Genomic DNA, 22576 nt, shown 5'->3' on the forward strand with positions numbered 1-22576 from the left:
TTACAGAAGTAATATCTACACTGAAAGACAAAGCAAAACTTCGAATAATGATGTTAACTGGTGATCATGAGTCAAGTGCATCAAGAGTTGCGAAGTGCGTTGGTATTAATGAAGTATATTACAACCTGAAGCCTGAGGATAAGCTAAACCAAGTGAAAACTGCATCTAGGGACACAGGTTTGTCTTAAGTAAAGCTTATAAAATTCCATGGTGTTTCTCACTGACTGATTGGTATTTTTACCATTGATTGCCTTATGAAGGTTATATTGTTGCTTTAATTTATCCTACTATCATTGCTTTAATTTATCCTACTATCTTAAAATTGAACCTTCTCAACATTCAGTACTCTACATGTAGGTGGAGGTCTGATAATGGTTGGTGATGGCATCAATGATGCACCTGCCCTTGCTGCAGCAACTGTGGGTATGGTTCTGGCTCAACGGGCTAGTGCGACTGCTATAGCTGTTGCAGATGTGCTATTATTGCAAGACAACATTTCTGGTGTTCCTTTTTGTATTGCAAAAGCTCGTCAAACCACTTCATTGGTACTTAATGCTGTTATCTCTCGTGCTTTCCAATTGAATTTAGTAATTGTTTATGATTTTTTTTAATGAAATTCGGTTTGTTGCAGGTCAAGCAAAGTGTGGTACTTGCTTTGTCATGCATTCTTTTAGCTTCTCTTCCTTCTGTATTGGGTTTTCTTCCACTATGGTTGACGGTACGTTGTTGAACTGGAACCTATATAATCCGTGGGAGTGGCACTACAGGCACACCTCCAACCGCACCTTGGGGCACACCCCCTCTCTCAGCTACAGTGCACAGGGCGCACTTTAGATTTTTAAAACGGGGCCCACTTTAGATTTTTTTAAAAATCTAAAGTGGGCCCCGTGAACTGTAGCTGAGAGAGGGGGTGTGCCCCAAGGTGTGGTTGGAGGTGTGCCTGTAGTGTTTTCCAATCCGGTTCTTTATTGCAACACCAACGCCCCAAATAGGAGTGATTGCAAATAACTAGTTAATTAATTTCATGTGGTTAATCCTTTCTAAGCAGGTGATTATCTAGTATCCAAAATGTCTGATGGATCAATTATCTAGTATGCACTAATGCTTGATTTCATCCGCCATGAATATTTCTTATACATAAATCTAGGCTACCTGCTACTAAGACCATCCATATTATGGCCACTCAATACCAAAAAGAAGTCCAATATAATAGGAACACATTTCTGAGATCAATTTATTGTCCTATACTTTTCACGTTCTACTAGCTCCTCTCTAGCTATCAATTGAATTATCTCCAACCCTCTCAAATATATCTTGCATGTTTGTTAATTGTTGGCATCACCATGTCACTACTCTAAATGATTTTACTTTGCATTCAGCAATAAGCTAATTGTAACTTAACCCTACCTTGTTTTTGAACTCCTTCCAACTTATGAAGCATAGAGTCCAATTTGAATATTCTATTGGTTACTACGTGAGGTTTCTATGTAAAAATATCTGTTTGTTTTCTTGTCACCAGTAGCATCCTCCGTGACAACCTTCCAAATCACAGCAACTATGGTACGGTTGAAATTCCTACTAAACTCTATGGTGTTTCAAGGTACAATAAAGGAATTATTAGCTTTGAACACTAGATTTGTGTCCTCCACACCATGTTGATGCACTCATAGCCGAAGGTTTCCAAACTGCATAACCTTGTTATCTATTGAAAGATGAATATCTTTCCTAAGTGGGACAGTTTGTCCTTTGAAGTGGAGGTGGTTTTCTAGTGGACAAACCTTCTATATGGAAAGTGGGTTTGTATGTATATTTGACTGAAGATGTTTTAGTTGATAATTATGCATTAGGCTTTGGTATCTATTGGGAGCAATACTTGAACCTTCTTTTTCTTTCTTTCTTTCTTCATCTTAATTTTTATTCTTTATTTTATTTTTTTGGGTGCAGGGTTGGGGGTTTGTAGTTACAAGACGAGGGTTGTCAGGGTAAGGTTAGCTAGAAATTAATTGGAATATTGAGTGATAAAACCGCTGGTAATTATGAAAAAGGATACAGTGAAAATGAATCAGGAAGATTTTAAATATGAGACGTGTATTATGTCTTGGTCCAACTACCAGCTTATGGCCATTGCCCACCCCACAACCCCTAATCTCTTTGGGGATTTGTGCACTCACATGTGAGCCATGCAGTATGTATTGGTCCAGTCAGTTACCAGCTTGTGGCCATTGCCCACTCCCACAACCCATAATCTTCTTTGGGGATATGTGCACCACTCCAATCTCATAACTGGTGGAGGTCCAGTTTCTGGGTCCTCAAGCTTTGATCTTGTTAGAATATATAATTATAATTCTCAATCCTCACCACAACTTTGGAGTCTAGATGTAGTGAAAGGCGCCTTTATAAAGGTATCAGAGCAACCATGACTGGCTATGGCTTAAAAGCGGATTTAAACAAAGGATGTCACTCTTTGATCTTGCTTTCCATCCATGAAAAGAGCGCTTAACCTGCAGTGACATGTTAGAATATATAATTATAACCCTCAACCCTCAGCACATCTAGTGTTTTCAAAGGCGCGTGCCTCACTGCGCCTTCTACGCCCTATGATGCGGGGTGGTGGCGAAGCACGCTGCATCTGATGCAGCAATATAATTTGGGCCTCGCAAGCATCCTGACTTTGTGCAGGGTGCACTTCGTACATAACATCGTATATTTTTATTCGTTAACATTTCGTTGAGTCTTTATACACGATAACCCATATTCCGAAAAGCAAAATAAACCCATTAGTCCTTTTTAGTAGCCTTCAATTAGGATCTTAACTAATCCTCATTTACTATTTGATTTTGCTAGGATACTAGTCTTAATTTGACATTTGATTTGAAAAATTATGAACTTTGCTACTGTGTTGGATATGTTAGCATTAGAAATTAAGACCTTATATTGAGATTTGGTAGTAAGATATTATTTATCCTGACGTATTTTTCATGTGAATTCCTGTACATGTTATTTCGTGCTTCATTATCTATCTTGAAAAATTGCGTGTGGTGTGCGCCTCACATCACTTGGGCACGCACATCGCGTAACGCCTTCCGCATGTGCGTGTAAAGATATTTTTTGTGGTGTGCGTCTCACATCACTTGGGCACGCGCATCGCATTACGCCTTCCGCATGTGCGCGTAAAGATATTTTGCGCCCTGTATTGTGCCTAGCGCATTGACAACACTGAGCGCAGCTTTGGAGTTTGTGCGTAGATGAAGAAACAACAGATCTTTATCCAAGAGATTCTCTTCATTATACGAGAGATTGAGAATGATCTTCTATGAAGATCCAATTGCCTCCTGTGCTCGACCATCTTGAGTGAATTTGTATATATGTAAGCTTTTTCAAAATATATAATGGAAATAGAAGAGGTGTTACTGATTTCAATAAGCTCATAGTTACAGAATAAAAAATGGCATGAAAGTTGTTGAAGTTCTGCATAATAGGTTTGATATCCCCATCCAACATGAAGTAGCGGTGGCTTGATTTCTCAAATCAACTGTCACCAGGGATATTTAGGAGATTTCTGACAATATTGCCTTGAGATTGATTTATATAACTATTTTGACTAAGTGGGTAAGCGGTGCTATCATTTGATTCTAAGCAGTCATCTGTAGTTTACCCACGTGGAGAGTGCATGTACCATTTCGCGGGATAGTTGGGGCAGTATTTTGTGTAGTACGTTCACTGACCAAATAGCTGCGGGAGAGATATCAGTCATAGATGTCCTAGATGCCTACCAAATTTGTTAACTCTGGCATCTGGACAGACTATAATAGTGAGAGCACATCTGCAGAGACACCACTTGAAACATTCAGGTCATATGATACAATGACTTTTGCTCTCAGTGAAAATGGCGGACCTTTAAGAATGAGGGTACTATTGTCTCTAATAGAGGTCTGTCAATGCCTAATTTGAGCCATTGTAATATGCTTTATGCAAATCCATCATGTTTCTATTGTCACTTGAAAAATCTTTAAGAATTTGATATAGGAGTAGTTTTATCCGATTGACTAGGAGTAAGAAATATGGATCAAGTGTTTCCTACTTTTAGCTTGGATGACCTCATGTAATCTGATATCTATCTAAACTCTACGACCTTCTTCTTTTTATATTTTCGGGGTGCCATGAAGTCTTGTCCATCCTTTCTTTCCATACATACATTCTTATCTTATCTGGACTTGTTCGCTGAAATTTACTTTGGATATTAACTTTTCTTTAGAATAAAGTACCAAACACCTTAATGGGGTAAAATTTCTTCTCTAAAATGTGATGCAAGATTTCTTCTCTAAAGCGTGTTTTGAGTAAATACTTCTTTATGAGCACTTTATTAAGGAAAATCAAACACTGAAGACGTCTTAAGAATTAAAATATGATCTCACTTATAATCAGTCGTTTAAATCTACTTTCCATATCTCCCATCAAATGTGCCAAGTGTTCCATATGCTAATGATATACATAAGTAATGGAAAATTAGGATTCCATGGTTGCATGAGCTTAAACAATGTAATCTACCCCTCGCCCTCTCTGGTTATATTCAAAAATCTCACCTTGTCATAGTTTCAATGGACTGGATTAGATCATGTGGAGGGTCGATGCCGGGTCATCTTGTGAAAATATTGTCATATCCTTTATGGATTTTCTTGTCTTTATTCTCAAAAGGGATGATGTTATTAACATCCCTGATCATGATAAATAGTTTTTGATTACAGCAAGTAATGACTGCAAACAGTAGTGAAGCTGCTAAGAGTATAGAGAAGTGCTAAAGTTTAAATTTATCACGCAGATGGGTTTAAGTCATAAGGCAGAAAATGTTGGCCATGACTCTTATTGCTTACCGCTGAGAAATTCTCTCATGGTTGATTTGATCAAGAAATCTTTTCAATTTGTTTAGTAGTGATACCGCCCATTTTATTGCTCGATTATACAGGTTCTTTTGCATGAAGGAGGAACCCTTTTAGTCTGTCTCAACTCGATTCGTGCACTAAAAGACCCCTCATGGTCGTGGATTCATGATGTCCGTGACCTTCTTCATGGATTTAGGACAGCTTTGTCCGCATTTCTTAACAGACAGACGCCGCAAGCGGCTCCTTTGTAAAGATGTAAATGTTCGAGGCTGTGCTCCCCGGTTTTTGGATGCAAAAGCTCTGTATGTTTTATGTAGTAGGACATCTTCGTTAACTTGTATTGTTTATTCCTGTGTAGTTCTTTTTTCGCCCCTTTCCTCTCCACCCAAAAAGAAACAACAGTAAGTGGTACTACACATAGTAACATGTCTTCTGATCATTTCAGGAATATGAAAGGGTTAATAAAGCTATTGGTTTTGGGACTAATGTGATTGGTGTATAAAATGCCCGTCGTGATGGTTGAACAGTAAATAAACAGGGTAAAGCTTAACGCAAAAGAACATTTTCTATGCAATTGTGAAGTCACTGAGGCGTTCGAGACTCATGGGAAGGATTATACAGTGGTTTTAAAACAGAGAGTTGGCTGCAATGTTTTAGACAGTGAAATTGCCTAAAGATGCTTAGGCTTTACACTACAATTTTTAAGAGTTGTTTTTTCTTTGCTTTGTAAAGTGGGGCATGTTTAAGCTCCTTTGTCCACCGACACTGCTGGGACTAAGCAAAAAATAACAGGGGGTGATAAATGTAGTTCTTAGCAAAAGTTGATGCATCTATTCGTTGGCATAATGGGAAAAAAAATGATATTGCTATACTTCAAAGGCCATAAAATTAATTTGGAACCAAAATGATGAGACCGCTTGTGAGACAAGTGATTTGCCTATGTGCTAGCCATTTCCTTCTCCCCTCAACTTGATTCGATCGTTGCTCCCCAGCTGTGCTCTTGGAAAACCTTGATCATTTTATATTATATAGAAAAGGTTGGAGAAAAGAGCAAAACAAGTTCGAATTTCAAGAAAATGACACGTGTTATTTTGTTCCGTGGTGGTTCTTTTGAACTCTGGGTCCAAAATGAAGTACTCTTCCTTTCACTCCAGAGTTGTGAAGTCATTCACAACTCAACAAGACAGTAGTACCAAAAAAGGAGAGGAAAAGAAGCAAATTGAGAGTACTCTTGTGACCGAGCATTATCATACACAGTAGAAAAGTCCAATTCAGCGCACATTCATATCTACACATAAAGGTCAATTTTTATAAAACGGGACGTGAACTGTCTACATGTACAATTAAATGCTTTTTAGTAAATTTTATAGTAAAATAAAATTGAAATTGTGTTGGGTAAAAACATTAATTCCTATCTATATCTTGTAATTGAAATCAATAAGTATAGATGGAAAAGTATTTTCAGTTAATTTTTTAATAAACTTTGTTAACTTTGACATTGCCCTTAGATTTCAGTCTCATTATTTCCGTCTAAATTTTCAAATTAGCTAATACCTCATTTTCTTTATTAAAAAAAAGGACCTGTATAAGTTACATTTTTAAAATTTTTTTGAACTCCTATAAGCAGGAATTCTTTGTTTCTCAAACACAAATTCAGATAATCCCCTAATGTTTACTCGTATTTCTATTAAACCATCAATCTATTATTTTATCTGTAAGGGTCCAGTTGTTTTTATTTACATCCTATTTAGCCCCCACAACAATTCTTTTTTTTTTTGAGCCTGAAAAATAGGGTGAGGTACCCTGTTCATTGAATATATTAAAAAAGTTCAGAAGAAGAATTACATCAGATCTAGTTGAAGGAACATAATAGGAGAAGTAAGTAAGGAGCGGACCATTGTTGTCACCTACCACACTTGACCTACAACATTTCCAACAACTAGAAAAAAACCAAAAGGAAACAAACACTACTTAGAAAAGATAGTATCTCGTAGAAGACAATGACTAAATTGAAATAAAGCTAGACACAGCTAGCAGCCACAAGCCATAAAGTTCCATCATCACAAAAGGAGTCTACTTCCAGCAGAGATAAAGAGCCGCAGGGGTTAGGAATTGTTTGAGAAATTGTCACCAGCGACATCGGGGGCGTTCTTCTTGGCGAGTTCCTGGAAGCCGATGTTAAAAGTTGCCCTACGGAGCCTCCTAGCCATCCCGTCCTCTTCGGTACCTGATCAGAATATAGAAAATCTCGCAATATTAGAAGCTGTGAGAAGCAGGATAGGCTGAATATCCTTAAAAATTAGAGAATTTCTACTGAACCAGATCCACCAACAAACACAGGCAACAAGATCTTCCATATAGCTTTGGTATCCGAGCAAATATAGGGAACTTTGTGAAGAAAAAACAACTCTTCCGTGGTCGTAGGCTAGATGTTAGGTGGAAAGAGGGGGAGAAGGAAATTCCATACTGAGCGAGCAAAGGAGCAATGGATAAATAGGTGGTCATGAGTTTCTGTTTCCAGATGACAGAATGGGCAACTAGGATCACCGTTCCATCCTTTTTTGGTCAAATTATCCCTCTTGTTCAGCTTCTTTTTAGAAATAATCTAGAGTAGGACTTTTACCTTTGAGGGAATGTTGGATTTCCAAATCATGTTGTAGAACTGGGATTTAATAACCCCTGAAGTAACAAAAGAGTAATAAGATTTGACTGTGAAAATACCCGATGGATGGAGAGGCCACTGTAAGTCATCCAGAACAGAGGGATCACCTGGATTAATGAGATCTAAGAAGGAGTGAAGGTGAAGAATGTCTGACCTTTCATTCATGGAAATACCCCTTCTAATTAGGGGGTGCCAATGTCATGAATTGTTGAGCATTCTACCTTGAGAGCCAATGCTGCAGTTTTTAGAGAGAGCAAGCTTGTATGCGTAAGGGAAGCGACTGCATAGAGAATTTGCGGAAGACCATTTATCGTGCCAAAAACTGCCTGCTTTGCCATCCCCAACATTCCATCTGACTAGATTAAAGAAAGTGGATTGAATGGAAAATAAATCTTGGATGAATCTTGATGCCAAATGCTTTGGTTGATGAGCAATGGGGTTGGATCCATTTTTGGAGTAAATGGAGAAATATCACTTTGCTTAGAAGAGAATTTTTTCTGTCGAATATTTTCCATATCCATTTGGAGAGAAGAGCAGAATTGAAGGAGGGGATATCAATAACCCCGAGCCCTCCTTCTGCTTTAGACTTGCAAACAGTCCCCCAATTGATAAGACATTTGGCTCTTGAGTGGCTGAGACTGCTGTTCCAAAGAAAGTCTCTTCTAATTTTATCGATGGCCTTAATTAACCATTTTGGCAACTTAAAGAAAGACATATAATAGAGAGGGATAGAAGAGAGAACAGAGTTCAGAAGAGTTAACCTGCCACCAATGGAGAGAGTTTTGTTTTTCCATAATGAGAGCTTCTTCTTGAATGATTCTAAGAGAGGTTGCCACTCTCTTTTAGATAGGAAGCCTCTTTTGAGGGGGAGGCCTAGATATGAGAAAGGGAGAGAACCGACAGAGCAGTTGAGAATCTCGGCCAACATATTACCTTTATGGGGGATTTTGCCAAGATAATAAAGGTTGGTTTTTAGTGGATTAGCACAGAAACCTGAAATGTTAGCGAAAATGGAGAGGATGGTCTTGAGAATAACCATATCAGAGGAATTTGCCCTTGAGAAAATGATTGTGTCATCCGCAAACTGGATGGTTCAAATGGAATTAAGATCACCCTTCAAATTATGATTTGAAAGATCCCCCGAAGCAGTGCTACATTTGAGCATCTTACTCAGGACATCTGCCACTAACAAAAAGAGTAAAGGAGAGAGGAGATCGCCTTGTTTGAGGCCCCTGAAACATTTGAAAAAGTTAGTGGGGGAGCCGTTCACGAGGACAGCTGATTTGGACGATGACAAGATATGTTGAATCCATAAACACCACTTGAGCCCCCACAACAATTCTTTATACTCGATGAGGAGTGTTTTTCTTATTGAAATTAATTTTGTGGGAAGAAAATATCATTCTAGCTATTTCTATTTGCTCTTTAGTCTTATGATTTCTATATTATTTTCTTATAAAGTTTCATAAATCAAAATCATTGCTACTTCCAGCTCGACCAAAAACGCAAGCAGTTTTTGGGAAAGATGCCTGTGATTATATTTTCAAAACTCCGAATTTATCTCCACTAAAATATTGATTTTGGTGATGCTTTGGGTGATGAACCACCGTGAGATCTAAATAGGATTAAATAAAACTATAGAGGCTTAATAAATTGAACTAAAAGATTGCGGGCAAAATAAAAATGAAAGGTAAAGCTGAGTGCCTTGACATATTAAAATAACATAGATTATGGGCTTGATGGAAATGTAACATAAAGCTTAGGGGCTTATTATGTGAATTTATGTTCTTTTTTATTTAAATTGTACTAAAGATTGTAGATCTCTTCATATTACACTATATACTAAAGTTAACGCGAAATGAACAGTTCTTATGTAAAGTAAATATCCAAATAATTTTTTTTATTTGGGTGAGGGGGAGTCTGCTCCTCTCGCGCCCCCTGCCCCGGTCCCAGATTTTTTGGGGAAAGAAGGAAGCCAGAAAAAGGCATATATTTTGATTTCACGTTTATGGGATATTTGTTAGTAAGTTTTTGTAGGATGCCTTTTTCTTATGTTTGAAAATTGTTAAGAGATGTCAATGCATTTTATTTTGCTAGATTTTATATGTTATATAACAGAAAGTGATGAAATATGATCTCTAGGGGAAAAAAAAAAAGCCAAAAAAAAAAAAAAAAAAAGAAAAGAAAAAGAAACGGAGACGAGGATCATGAAAAACGAAGACTGTGTTTTTGGTTGCAGGTCAGTCGACCGCGAACTTGAGTCCGGTCGACCGAATCCATGCACATTACAGTGTTCAGAAAACACTGTTCGGGTCGTTCGACCGGCCAAGCCTATGCGGTCGATCGAATGTTGTGGAATTTAAAGGGTCAAAAATTGACCCTCTGACCGGTGGACCGCGGGCATAGTCTCGGTCGACCGGATCGTGGTTATGAGCCTAGTCGGTTTTTCCACTTGGTTTTGGATTCCTATTTGATATAAATAGGAACATGATGTTTTCTAGAGTTAGGTGAGAGATTAAGAGCTGAGATTTGAGCATTGTTTGAGCACTTAGAAAAGAAAAATTTGTGAGGGATTTGAGAGTTTTGTTTGAGGGCTATTTTGTGAGATTATTGAGTGATTGTAAACCCTATTTGTACTCTCTCTCTATTAGTGAAATCTTCCTCCTCCTTGCCCCGTGGATGTAGACACATTGCCGAACCACGTAAATTTGGTGTCTTGTTGTGTGGTTCTTGTGTTTGGTTGTTGATTTGTTCTCCTATCTTGTTTGTGTCCTTCGATTCCGCTACGCACAACAAGTGGTATCGAAGTTCCAGGTTGGCTTGGGGTTCAATTTGAAGGAAAAAGCTAGGGCTTCTACAAGAGGATTTGGTGAAGATTCTCGTTTGAAGATTAGATTGTCAACATGACCGAAGCAAGTACATCCGGATCATCCCTAACCAAGGCGATACAAGGTTTGAACATTACTAATACAAAAATTAATGTTCAAAAATTTGATGGCAAGATAAATTTTGGTTTGTGGAGGTGTCAAGTGATGGATGCATTGGATGCTCAAAATTTAGAGGAGACTCTTGAATTATAATAAAAACCCAATGATATGGAGGATAAGGTTTGGAAGAAAATAAATAGTAGAGTATGTGGGGTTATTAGATCGTGTTTGATGTCGGATTTGATTTATGATGTCATGAATGAAACATCGACTAAATGGTTGTGGAAAACACTTAATGACAAGTATGTGACGAAGAGCATTGAGAATCAGCTTCATTTAAAGAAGAGGTTTTACCAATTCAAGATGAAGAAGAGAGTTTCCATTAGAGAACATGTCAATAACTTCACGAAATTACTATCGGATATGGCCAATGTGGATATTATAGTAGAGGATGAAGACAATGCGATGTTGTTATTGTGTTCATTACCAGAGGATGATTATGACACCTTTGTCCTCACAATGATTAATGGTTGGACCACTGTTAGTTACAATGAGGTGACCTTAGTATTGGTGAATTATGAGTTAAGGAAGAGTGATGGTGAACCCTCTGAGAAGACATCGGGAGATGCATTGGTAGTGAGAGGCTGTAGTCCCAAACCTCGTCCATTTAATCGCTCAAAATCGAAGCCAAGAGGTGGTCATAGAAGTGTGAGTAGGAATCAATGTGCTAAAGAGGATGGACATTGGAAAAATGAATGCCCAAGGTTGAAAGATAGAGCCGGGAAGAAAAAATGAAAAGCTGTTCAGACTTCAAAGGTGAATGTTGCCAAAGCTAGTGGTGACAATTCAGATTCAGATTCTTCAGGCTATTCATGCCCAGCATTATCGTTACTTTGTTATGCAGACTCTACATAGTGGATGTTGGATTCAGGTGCTACATACCATATTTGCCCTAGGAGGGATTGGTTCTCTAGCTTTGAAGAGTTGGAGAGAGGGAATGTTGTGTTAATGGGAAATGATCACGTATGTCCCATTGGTGGTATTGGAACAATTCGAATCAGGATGTGTGACGGTGTGACTAGGGAGTTGAAGGAAATGAGATTCGTTCCTAATTTGACGAAGAATATCATTTCACTTGGAACTTTGGAGACATCATGTTATAAGGCGATCATGGAGAATGCAACTTTAAAGGTTACCAAGGGGTCCATGGTGGTGATGAGAGGTGTCAGGGAAAACAATCTTTACTACTTGAAGGGCAAGACAGTAACAGAGGATCTGACGCTTCTATTACCACAGAGGAGGATACTACTCATCTATGATACATGATATTAGGACACACTGGTGATAAGTCTCTGCAGACATTGACAAAATAAGGGCTATTGAAGGGTGCAAAGATCTGCAAGTTAGAGTTGTATGAACATTGCATACTTGGGAAGAAGACAAAAGTAAAATTCGGCACCGCGATTCATAACAACCAAGGTATATTAGATTATGTTCACACAGATGTTTGGGGTCCTTCCAAAATCACATCTCTTGGTGGGGCCAATTATTTTGTCACTTTCATTGTGATTATTCTAGGAGGAATTGAGTATATACTATGAAGCATAAACATGAACCTGGATATCTTTGTGGAATGAAAAAAGAAAGCAGAGCTGCAAACAGGTAGAAAGGTGAAAGTACTCTGTTCTGATAATGGTAGTGAGTACAAGAGTGATCCATTTTTATAGTTTTACCGGGATCATGGCGTTAGGTGCTATTTCATAGTTAGGAAGACACCGTAACAAAACGGGGTGGCTGAGAGATTGAACCGTACCTTGCTGGAGAAGGTGCGTTGTATGCCCTCACAGAGTGGATTAGCTAGATCCTTTTGGACCGAGACATTGCTTTATGTAAGCCATCTCGTGAATAGGTTACCGTGCACTGTGATACATAAAAAGACTCCTATGGAGGTATGGTCTGGTACAATGGCTAGTGATTATGATTTCATTCGGATATTTGGGTGTCCAGCTTATTATCATGTGAATGATGAGAAATTGAATCTGAGGGCAAGAAAAGCAGTCTTTGTGGGTTTTAGTGATGAAGTTAAATGCTTTAAGTTGTGGGATCCAGAAGACAAGAAGATTATCATTAGCAGAGATGTCACTTTTGATGAGACTCACATGATGAGGCCTCAGGTCCTTCAGCAGGTAGACGAAGACTAGACTAGTAGGGTATCACAAGAGGCAGAGGATGATGTGACTCCATAGACTTCAGATAACATTGTATCTATTGAGGCTCCTACAGATATGACATTGGGAGGAGATATGACAAATGGGCAGGTGGATGATACAATGGATATTAGGACTTAGGAACAAGGTCATATTCAGGAGTCCATTGCAGCTAACAGACCAAGAAGAATCATTCATCGGCCGAAAACTGGGATTTTGTTTGTATTGATAAGAACAACTTATTACAAACTAATAATCAAATGTTTACAACAGAAACGGAGGGAAAGCCCTCCTTGTTTAACGTGGGTTCTTCGGTGGCGATAGGACGCCTCGCTCGGTGCTCGTGCCGAGTCTGCTTCCTTTGGACGATCCGATCGAAGTTGCTGCCGGAGCTTCAGTTCTCAAATGAGGGAGCCTTTGGCAAAAGTCCAGGTTTAACCTTTGGGAGATTAGCCAGCAGAATATGCAACAACCAATCCCCCCTTCATGCTGGCTGAAGATGGGTTTTAATAGGTAAGGGATGGCATGGGCCATCCCTTGATTCGTGGGATTTGACCACTAATAGAGGTGAGGGAGCCAGCCGCCCTAACTGTGGGATGTGACCACTTAGGGGTCCTGTCAGCCACCCTATTCTTGCTAGGTGAGGAGCGCCATACTTTCTCCCTTGATTTGTGGGATTTGACCACTGATGTAACTATTCCCATACTCCAAGTGGGCAGTTGACAGTGAGCTGGCGAGTCTGTAGCTTGGGTCTGCAGGCGAGCTTGGGACTGTAGGCAGACTTGGGTCTCTGTGGACGGCCATCTGACGGGCCTGGAGTATTGTGCCCTCTCCCTTGATTTGTGGGATTTGACCACTGATGTAACTGTTCCCATACTCCAAGTGGGCAGTTGACAGTGAGCTGGCGAGTCTGCAGCTTGGGTCTGCAGGCGAGCTTGTGACTGCAGGCAGACTTGGGTCTGCAGGCGAGCTTGCAGGCGAACTGGGTCTACAGGCGAGCTCGGGTGTGCAGGCAGACTTGGGTCTTGATCGTGCAGGCGAAATTCGAGCTGCAGGCGAGCTCCTGAGCATGGATCGAAGAATAGGCCGTAACTTTCAAACCGTAAGTCAGAATTGGACGAATTATATATGAAAATTGCCTATCTCGACGAGACGGAGCCATCCGAATCGAGCCGAAGGCTTTGGTTTGCTTCCTCTGTTTTGTCAAATTCCTTACGGTTTGGGAGATATCTGCGTTTTCCCCTTTTTTATCAGTGTTTTCCCCCTTTTTGCTATTTCGGGCGAGGTTTTAGCAGTTTTGTTCTGAACTTCTCTGATAAGGATTTAAAGGCAATTTTTATTGCCTACAAAACCCCCTCCAAAGTTTTCAGACCTAAATCAGGCCGCATGGGGTCTGGAATACTTTGGATATGAAGACCTGTAAAGTGATCCCTACTCAGATGGAGTGAGGAGCCCTCCAACGAGCTCGGTGAAGTTGATCTCTTCACTCGCAGCTGATGATCGCCTTCTAGGATTTTGAGCAAACCCTCAGCTATCAACGGACTTGATTCGTCTTTACCAACTACCGTTTGAGTTGGACTAGCCATGCTCTTGCCCTTAGCATGGTAAGTTGTTGAGGAGTTTCTCTTAGGCTCAATGCTAAAATTTCTCCTCTATCCTTAGCCTTTCGAGGCAGTTGTTGAGGAGTTTCTCTTAGGCTCAATGCTAAAATTTCTCCTCTATCCTTAGCCTTTCGAGGCGTTTAGATTAAGAGAGTAGGGAGCAGTTTAACCTCGTATACCAATCGGAGGGTAGGAGCAGTTTAGTCTCATGCACCAGTTGGAGGATAAGGGGGCAGTTTAGACTCTTGCATCAGTGGGAGTATAAGGGGGCAGTTTAGACTCTTGCACCAGTGGGAGTATGCCGGGTTATCCTTAGGAGTTTTCTTTAGGAATTTTTCGTCAAAGGTAGGGAACAGTTTAGCCTCATACACTAGTTGGAGGTTTGGGGAAACAGTTTATACTCATATACCCGTTGGAGTCGAGGGAACAGTTTATACTCGTATATTCGTTGGAGTCGAGGGGGAAAGCTTGTCTTCTCTTAGGGCAAAGATGAATACGAACCCTGATTTGTCTTCTCTTGGGGCAAAGACGAACCCTGAAATAGCAGCACATCGCATAGTCGGCGACGAACCCTGATTTGTCTTCTCTTGGGGCAAAGACGAACCCTGAAATAGCAGCACATCGCATAGTCGGCCACTATCAAACAACAACGCCTTTTATGGGAAAGACGGTGCTGGGAGAATCAAATCGTTCAGGGACGTATGAGTATGACGACTGATCGGACAACGTTATTTGCGGGAATGAAGGTGTCGGCTATCAGAGGTAATCGTTAACATGATAGGAATTGCCGTAATCGGAGCAACTTTGTGGACCTACCGCTCCATTAAAGAGTATCGGTAAGTAGATTCTGGTCAGAGGTGTGATGTTAACATGATAGAGATTGTCGCGATCGGAACGACTTTGATGACCTACCATCCTTTTGAAGAGGATTGGTAAGTTGATTTTGTCAGAGGTGTAGTGTTAACATGACAGTGGGAGTTTATTGCGATTTGAGCAACTCTGTGAACTTACTATCCTATTGAAGAGGACTGGTAAGTTAATTTATCAGAGGTGACCGTTAACATGACAGTGGGGGTCCCGCCATCCTATTAAAGAGGATTGGCGGGGGATTGTGGCTTTGGTCCTAACTATCTGAAGGTTTGACCAAGTAGGAGTTTGATGTAGCCCACCTGAACTGTTAGTCTTGCCTGTTTTGAGCGGTTCGCCATAACCGGGAACCTGCTATTGAAGAGGATTGGCGGGGGATTGTGGCTTTGGTCCTAACTATCTGAAGGTTTGACCAAGTGGGAGTTTGATGCAGCCCACCTGAACTGCTAGTCTCGCCTGTTTTGAGCGGTTCGCCATAAATGAAAACCAGGCTCAAGAAGTGGGGCTCACCTAACTATTAGGCTCGCCTGATTTGAGCGGTTCGTCCGTACTGGGAACCTGGCTCAAGAAGTGAAAGTGTAGGGAATAGTTTAACCTCTTATACCAGTTGGAGGATCAGAAGAAGCAGTTTATACTCGTGTACTTGTCGGAGTGTAGGAGTAGTCATGCACCAGTTGGAGTGCAAAAGAACTATCAGGGGTGATTGCTAACGTGATAGCTTTGTAGGCCCCCGTCCTATTGAAGAGGATTGGCGGGGGAGTGTCAGAGGTGTAGTGTTAACTTGACAGAGATTATCGCGATCGGGGCGACTTTGAGGACCTACCATCCTATTAAAGAGGATTGGTAAGTTGATTTTGTTAGAGGTGTAGTGTTAACTTGACAGTGGGAGTGGTCCCATCGTCCTATTGGAGGAGACTATCAGAGGTAATAGTTAACTTGAAAGTTTTAAATGATCCATCGTCTAGTTAAATGAGACTGATGGAGAAATAACTATCAGAGGTAACAGTTAACTTGATAGTTTTGTGGGCCCACCGTCTTATTGAAGAGGATCAACGGGGGGAAATCGTAGGATATGAGGAAATGGTCTCCACTACCAAGGCATCTTGGTCATCATCTCCTCGAAATTCATGCGGTTCTTCGTCACCCATATGCTTGAGCATGCTCTCGACTTGTTCTCCTTGGCGGAGTAAGTCTTTCCATGAACGAGCTTCAACAGCGCCCATATTGGACAGAACACTGATGGAGAGATTGTTCCGGCACATCTCGATAAGTGTGGCCTTAGAAACTCGATCGCGGGAATGCAGCGACCGATTTCTGAATCTCTTGACAAAGTTGCTTACAGACTCTGTCTTCCTCTGCTTCACAGTTAGTAGGGTGGCCATAGATACTTCTGTGTCATCGTCGAAGAATCTGGCCACGAAGAGCCTTTCCATGTCCTTCCAGCAGGTGATGGACCTAGGCTTCAATCTGCGAAACCATTCAAAAGCGACCCCCTTGAGGGTACCAATGAGCAGTCGAGTCATAATGGGATCGTTTCCCACTATGTGCCCAGTTTGCGCCTGGAAGTAGTAGATGTGCTGGGTAGGAGAACCCTTGCCATTGAACTGCAGGAGATCCAGCAGCTCGAACTTTGCCGGGTAGGAGACCGCATCCCATTCAATTGGATACGGTCTGACAACCCCCAGCTTGCTCACATGCTTCTGGAGCTTCAAGGCGTCGAGTTGACTTTGGAGATCGTCAAACCTCTTGTCTCTTGGGTCATGGCCCGAAGATGACGCTCCTCTAGATGACTCGGATGAGGAGTGAGAAGGAGTAGGCACCCGCTCTTTGTGCTTCAAGGATTTATGAGAAGCCCGCGAAGTCCTCTCTCTCTTCCTCTTCTTCTCGCTCAGGAGCTGCTCCAACATCTCCTTTAGGGAGTCGATGGTTGCTTGTTGTTCATCGAGTCTCCTGGATATCTCATCAGGGATATCGGTCATGTGCACATTTGCGTGCTCGCCCTGAATTGAGCTTGAAGTCTGCGACATTGCCACTGCTGAGCAATCGTCGTCATCATTGTCAGAGACGGACGTCAGACCCGTGCAGGTAAACAGGGTGGCCACCCCTATTTGGGCGTGAGCGTGTTGGCGAGGTTCAGGCTGGTGAGGTTCGCCCGTCAGGCGAGATTAGTACAGTGTGCCTGCGCCTGTCTGGCGAGCTGTTGCTTCGCCTTTCTAGCGAACTTGGGCCGTCAGGCGCGCTTGGTGAAGTTCGCTTGTTTGACGAAGCCCTCTTAAACTGCAGAGTTCGCCAGGTGCCCTTGGTTCGCCAAAATTGAGCACCTTGCTCACAGAGTGGGGCTCGCCTAAACTGCTAAGCTCGCCCGATTTGAGCGGTTCGCCAAAAATGGAAAACTGGCTCAAGAAGTGGAGCTCGCCTAAACCGTTACGCTCGCCTGATTGAACGGTTTGCAAAAATGAAAACCTGGCTCAAGAAGTGGGGCCTCGCCTAAACCGTTAGGCTTGCCTCTGATTTGAGCGGTTCACTGAAACTGAGAACTTGGCTCAAAGAGATGGGCTCGCCTAAACTGCTAGGCTCGCCCGATTTGAGCGGTTCGCCAAAAATGGGAACCTGGCTCAAGAGGTTGATTCCCCCCAAGCCTGAATAATAATTCAGGCTGTCGTGGGGGATGAGGGATTGCGCCTCGAGACGAGCGAGAGCTTTTCGTCGCTGCTGTTTGGATCTTTTTGAACGAGGAGTGTTCATGTCGACGACGGAGGCATAGTCTACGTCGACACGAATGGTTGATTCCTCTTGCATAGGGGTCTGCGAGGATCGTTCATCGACCCATTCAGCAGCCCCTAGACCTGCATTCTCGAATATCGGCTCGGCCTTAACTGGTTTGGGGGGAAAAGAAACCCGTGCCTCGGATTGGGTAGATCCCTCAGGCTTGGTTGCCTCGGCCTCTTGGGGCTGGGCCACCCGCATGACTCTGCAGCCACAGCGAGATGTATTGCCGCCAGAAGAGGACGATTGTAAGTACCCCTCGAATTTGATCACAAGGGACTCAACAGTAGTCCCTGCAGTAACTTCGTCAAACTGCGCCACCACCAATTTATCTGAATGAACAGATCCTCCCACTGTGGTCGCCATCTTCTGTAGGTGTAAATTTCTAATCTCCCGAAAACTGGGATTTCATTTGTATGGATAAGAACAGCTTATTACAAACTAATAATCAAATGTTTACAACAGAAGCGGAGGGAAAGCCCTCCTTGTTTAACGTGGGTTCTTCGGTGGCGATAGGACGCCTCGCTCGGTGCTCGTGCCGAGTCTGCTTCCCTTGGACGATCCGATCGAAGTTGCTGCCGGAGCTTCAGTTCTCAAATGAGGGAGCCTTTGGCAAAAGTCCAGGTTCAACCTTTGGGAGATTAGCCAACAGAATATGCAACAGCTAATCCCCCCTTCATGCTGGCTGAAGATGGGTTTTAATAGGCAAGGGATGGTATGGGCCATCCCTTGATTCGTGGGATTTGACCACTAATAGAGGTGAGGGAGCCAGCCGCCCTAGCTGTGGGATGTGACCACTTAGGGGGTCCTGTCAGTTGCCCTATTCTTGCTAGGTGAGGAGCGCCATGGTTTCTACCTTGATTTGTGGGATTTGACCACTGATATAACTGTTCCCATACTCCAAGTGGGCAGTTGACAGTGAGCTGGCGAGTCTGCAGATTGGGTCTGCAGGTGAGCTTGGGACTGCAGGCAGACTTGGGTCTGCAGGCGAGCTTACAGGCGAGCGCTGGGTCTGCAGGCGAGCTTGTGACTGCAGGCAAACTTAGGTCTGCAGGCGAGCTGGGTCTGCAGGCGAGCTTGTGACTGCAGGCAAACTTGGGTCTGCAGGCGAGCTTGGTCTGCAGGCGAGCTTGTGACTGCAGGCAAACTTGGGTTTGCAGGCGAGCTTGCAGGCGAACTGGGTCTACAGGTGAGCTCGGGTGTACAGGCAGACTTGGGTCTTGATCGTGCAAGCGAAATTCGGGCTGCAGGCGAGCTCCTGAGCATGGATCGAAGAATATGCCGTAACTTTCAAACCGTAAGTCGGAATTGGACGAATTATATATGAAAATCGCCTATCTTGATGAGACGGAGCCATCCGAACTGAACCAAAAGGTTCAGTTCGCTTTCTCCGTTTCGCCAAATTCCTTACGGTTTGGAAGATATCTGTGTTTTCCCCCTTTTTATCAGTGTTTTTCCCCTTTTTGCTATTTCGGGCGAGGTTTTAGCAGTTTTGTTCTGAACTTCTCTGATAAGGATTTAAAGGCAATTTTTATTGCCTACATCAACTCATGATAATCTATATATAATCATTTGCTACCGTCCTTCTTCTCCATGAATAGGACTGGTGCTCCTATGAAAACTACTCCGGTAAAAAAACTTTGAGACAACAACTTATCTAGCCGAGTTTGTAACTCCCTCATCTTAGCATGTGACATATGATAGGGTGCTTGGGATATCGGTACTGTGCTCTACTGCAACTCGATGCAGAACTCAACCTCTCTCACTGGAGGTAAATCTAGGTATGTCCTGATAGACATCTTGAAAATCTGAGACAACTCTAGTCTTGCACAAATCAACACTCTGGTCCCTCAGCATCACCTCCTCAACATATACCAGGAATAACTCCGCATTATGGTCACCCTATGAGGTTGCTACTATCTATACAAACCCAACGAATGCTCACAAGCTAACTATTTTTTTTCAAAACAGTCGATACATACATGGTAGGATGATAACCAATCCATACCAAGAATGATGTCGAAATCTGACATCCGCAAAACAATCAAATTGATGATGGACTCGGACTCATCTAGTCTGATAACACATCTCCTACATATACTCTCTAATAGGGACACCTCCCCTAGTGGAGTTGAGACTGATAACGAAACATCTAAGGGATGTGCTACAAGCTGAAGCCTATCTATGAAGGCATGCAAGATAAAAGAATGCAAAATTTCTGAATCAAACAAGATCTGAGCTGGAAAGGAAATCATGAAGAAAGCTCTGTTCGCAGCATGATCATGCGACATGACTACATAAACTCTACCGGTGGTAGACGACTACTGTGCTACCGGTGGTAGGATATAATAGAACCCTCTGTTCCTTAGAAATCTCCTAGATATCGCAAATCTAGCCTACTGGCCCCTTAATCCTTGGAATAACATGTAGTGCCTCTGTCCTACACTGCTAGCCGTAATCGCGGCTTTGAGACTACTGACCCTGATCTCTGTTATGCTGGTCTTCTACTGGTGTACTGCGACAATCCTTCATCGTACATCCGATCTTGTTACATTTGTAACATGTATCCCAAATCCTACGCTGCTGCGGTGCTCTGGCAAAAATCTAAAGTCGGTGCCATTCTCCGATGCTATCCTCTATGCTGAATACATCTAATTTATGCTTTAGTACCGAGTCGACGTTAATAAATATTCACATATTTCTTCCATTTATTAGCTGCACATGAATCCAGTGTGCTATAAAACTATGATGCTCTCAATGTCTGATTTCTTTCTTATCTTACAAAGCCAAGCTTCCTGCTCTGCGGCTCTATCCATAACTGGTTATGGTGATGGTGTCATCATTAGTATTGTTTCTTCAATAGGCACGACTGGTACAATTGGTGGTGGAACTCCTGAAAGTGGTACTGCTGCCAGAAATAAATACGCCACTCGCTCCTTGAGGGCTGCAAAATCTTACTGCAAACAACGCTATGAAGTCGATCAGATACTATGAAGCCTAATGCGACTCGGACTCTGCTTTCCCAACTCTCCAGGTATGAGTTTTACCTCGACCACATCCTCATCCAGATATTTATAATATCAAGGGGAGAGCTTAATTGTTACACTATATGAGATCACAAATACACCCCCCCCACACACACACAATGTATCACAATACATATTCATAATACATAGTATTCACGTAAATACTTTAAATCAACATAAAATAGTTGTCATAAAAAAATTCTAAAATTTTGAGATATACGCATATATCATCCTCACTCATTCTAGGAATTCCTAACGGAGTCTATACATGATTCTTAGGAAACTCTATCCTAGCTCTACAATATGACACAATAATGATCCTAAGGATACTAGAACTAGAGCTCTGATACCAATTATGATGCTCCTAGTTTAACACATGGCTATAGTCCAAGGTGAACCCAGAGATGTCAAACCTGCTATGCACCCACACTATACAATAACAAATTTTACCGATCACAACAATATCCTCTAGTGGAATCAAAAATAAAGTGCATGTACAAACAAGAGAAAAAAAGAAAATAACTACAACTGACATGATATAAGAAAGAATGTCTCATAAATAAATCATGTCTTAATGAATAAGTCTGGAATATATCTGTCATCATGAAATATATGAATGTATCACGACATGGATTAACTAAGAATGTATCAAGGCTCACCGCCCTTACAAAATGAGAAAAAATAAAGAAAACTCTAATAACTAAATATAAGGTCTGTCTATTGTGGAGTCTCATCTACTAGCTCATATGACAGCGACTATGTAAGAATTCTATCATCATGCTACTCTCTGACACTCTGAACCGCCTAAAAGGAAAATAAAAAAATAAAAAGAAACAACAACAAAAGCATTAGAGCGCTAAAGCAAAATCACCTTCATCCGCCCCATGGGAAGGGCTACTATATGTAGTGGAGGCTCTATCTATTAGGCATAGTCTACCTAAATTATTTTTCCCATATCCAATGAAATTAATACTTAGAAATCTACAACACCGGACGTAGTACGTCGAGCGAAGTAATCCAAACAAGAAAACCCTCATGTATATACCATATATCTCAAATAGTAGATAACTAAATATTAATCCCAAACTAGAACTTAAAGCAAGAAATACTGAAAAGTAAAGCCTGATAGCCAATGTTAGCATATGTATCTCATGCACTCACATAACATAATATTTCAGCTACAATTATCTCAACAATGAGTCATTTCTCATTTGGCGTCCGCCAAATATTCGGCTATCAAGTTATAAAAGTCACCACTCTTCTAAAATTCTCAACTAATAGTACATTCATGCATGACACTAATAACTATTTCAAATTGTGTGCATAACTATGCAGAAACAAAGATATAGGTTCCTTTATCTCTGTGCATACTCGTTCGGATACAACAACATAGGTACGTTGACCTCTGCGCACACTCGTGCGGATATAACAACATAGGTACATCGACCTCTGCGCACACTCTTGCGAATACAACAACATAGGTTCACAAACCTCTGCGCACACTCGAGTATGGATGCCATAATATAGGTTCACCAACCTCTACGCATACTCGAGTATGGATGCCATAATATATGTTCACCAACCTCTGCGCACATTCTAGTGCGGATACCATAATATAGGTTCACAAACCTCTGCGTACA

General features: G+C 41.7%; 1 protein-coding gene across 1 annotated transcript in view; it reads left to right on the forward strand.

The window, feature by feature from the left end:
* The window catches only part of LOC109823399 (probable cadmium/zinc-transporting ATPase HMA1, chloroplastic), a 7797-nt gene extending 2431 nt beyond the window's left edge, over positions 1-5366 (forward strand). The window contains exons 2-5 of the mRNA XM_020389677.1: positions 7-177; positions 358-545; positions 632-718; positions 4964-5366. Coding sequence (XP_020245266.1) covers positions 7-177; positions 358-545; positions 632-718; positions 4964-5131 — 614 coding nt within the window. The 3' untranslated portion in view covers positions 5132-5366. The remainder of the gene's footprint in view (positions 1-6; positions 178-357; positions 546-631; positions 719-4963) is intronic.

This window comes from Asparagus officinalis, chromosome 9, assembly GCF_001876935.1.
Source record: "Asparagus officinalis chromosome 9, Aspof.V1, whole genome shotgun sequence".
Classification (NCBI taxonomy): domain Eukaryota; kingdom Viridiplantae; phylum Streptophyta; class Magnoliopsida; order Asparagales; family Asparagaceae; genus Asparagus; species Asparagus officinalis.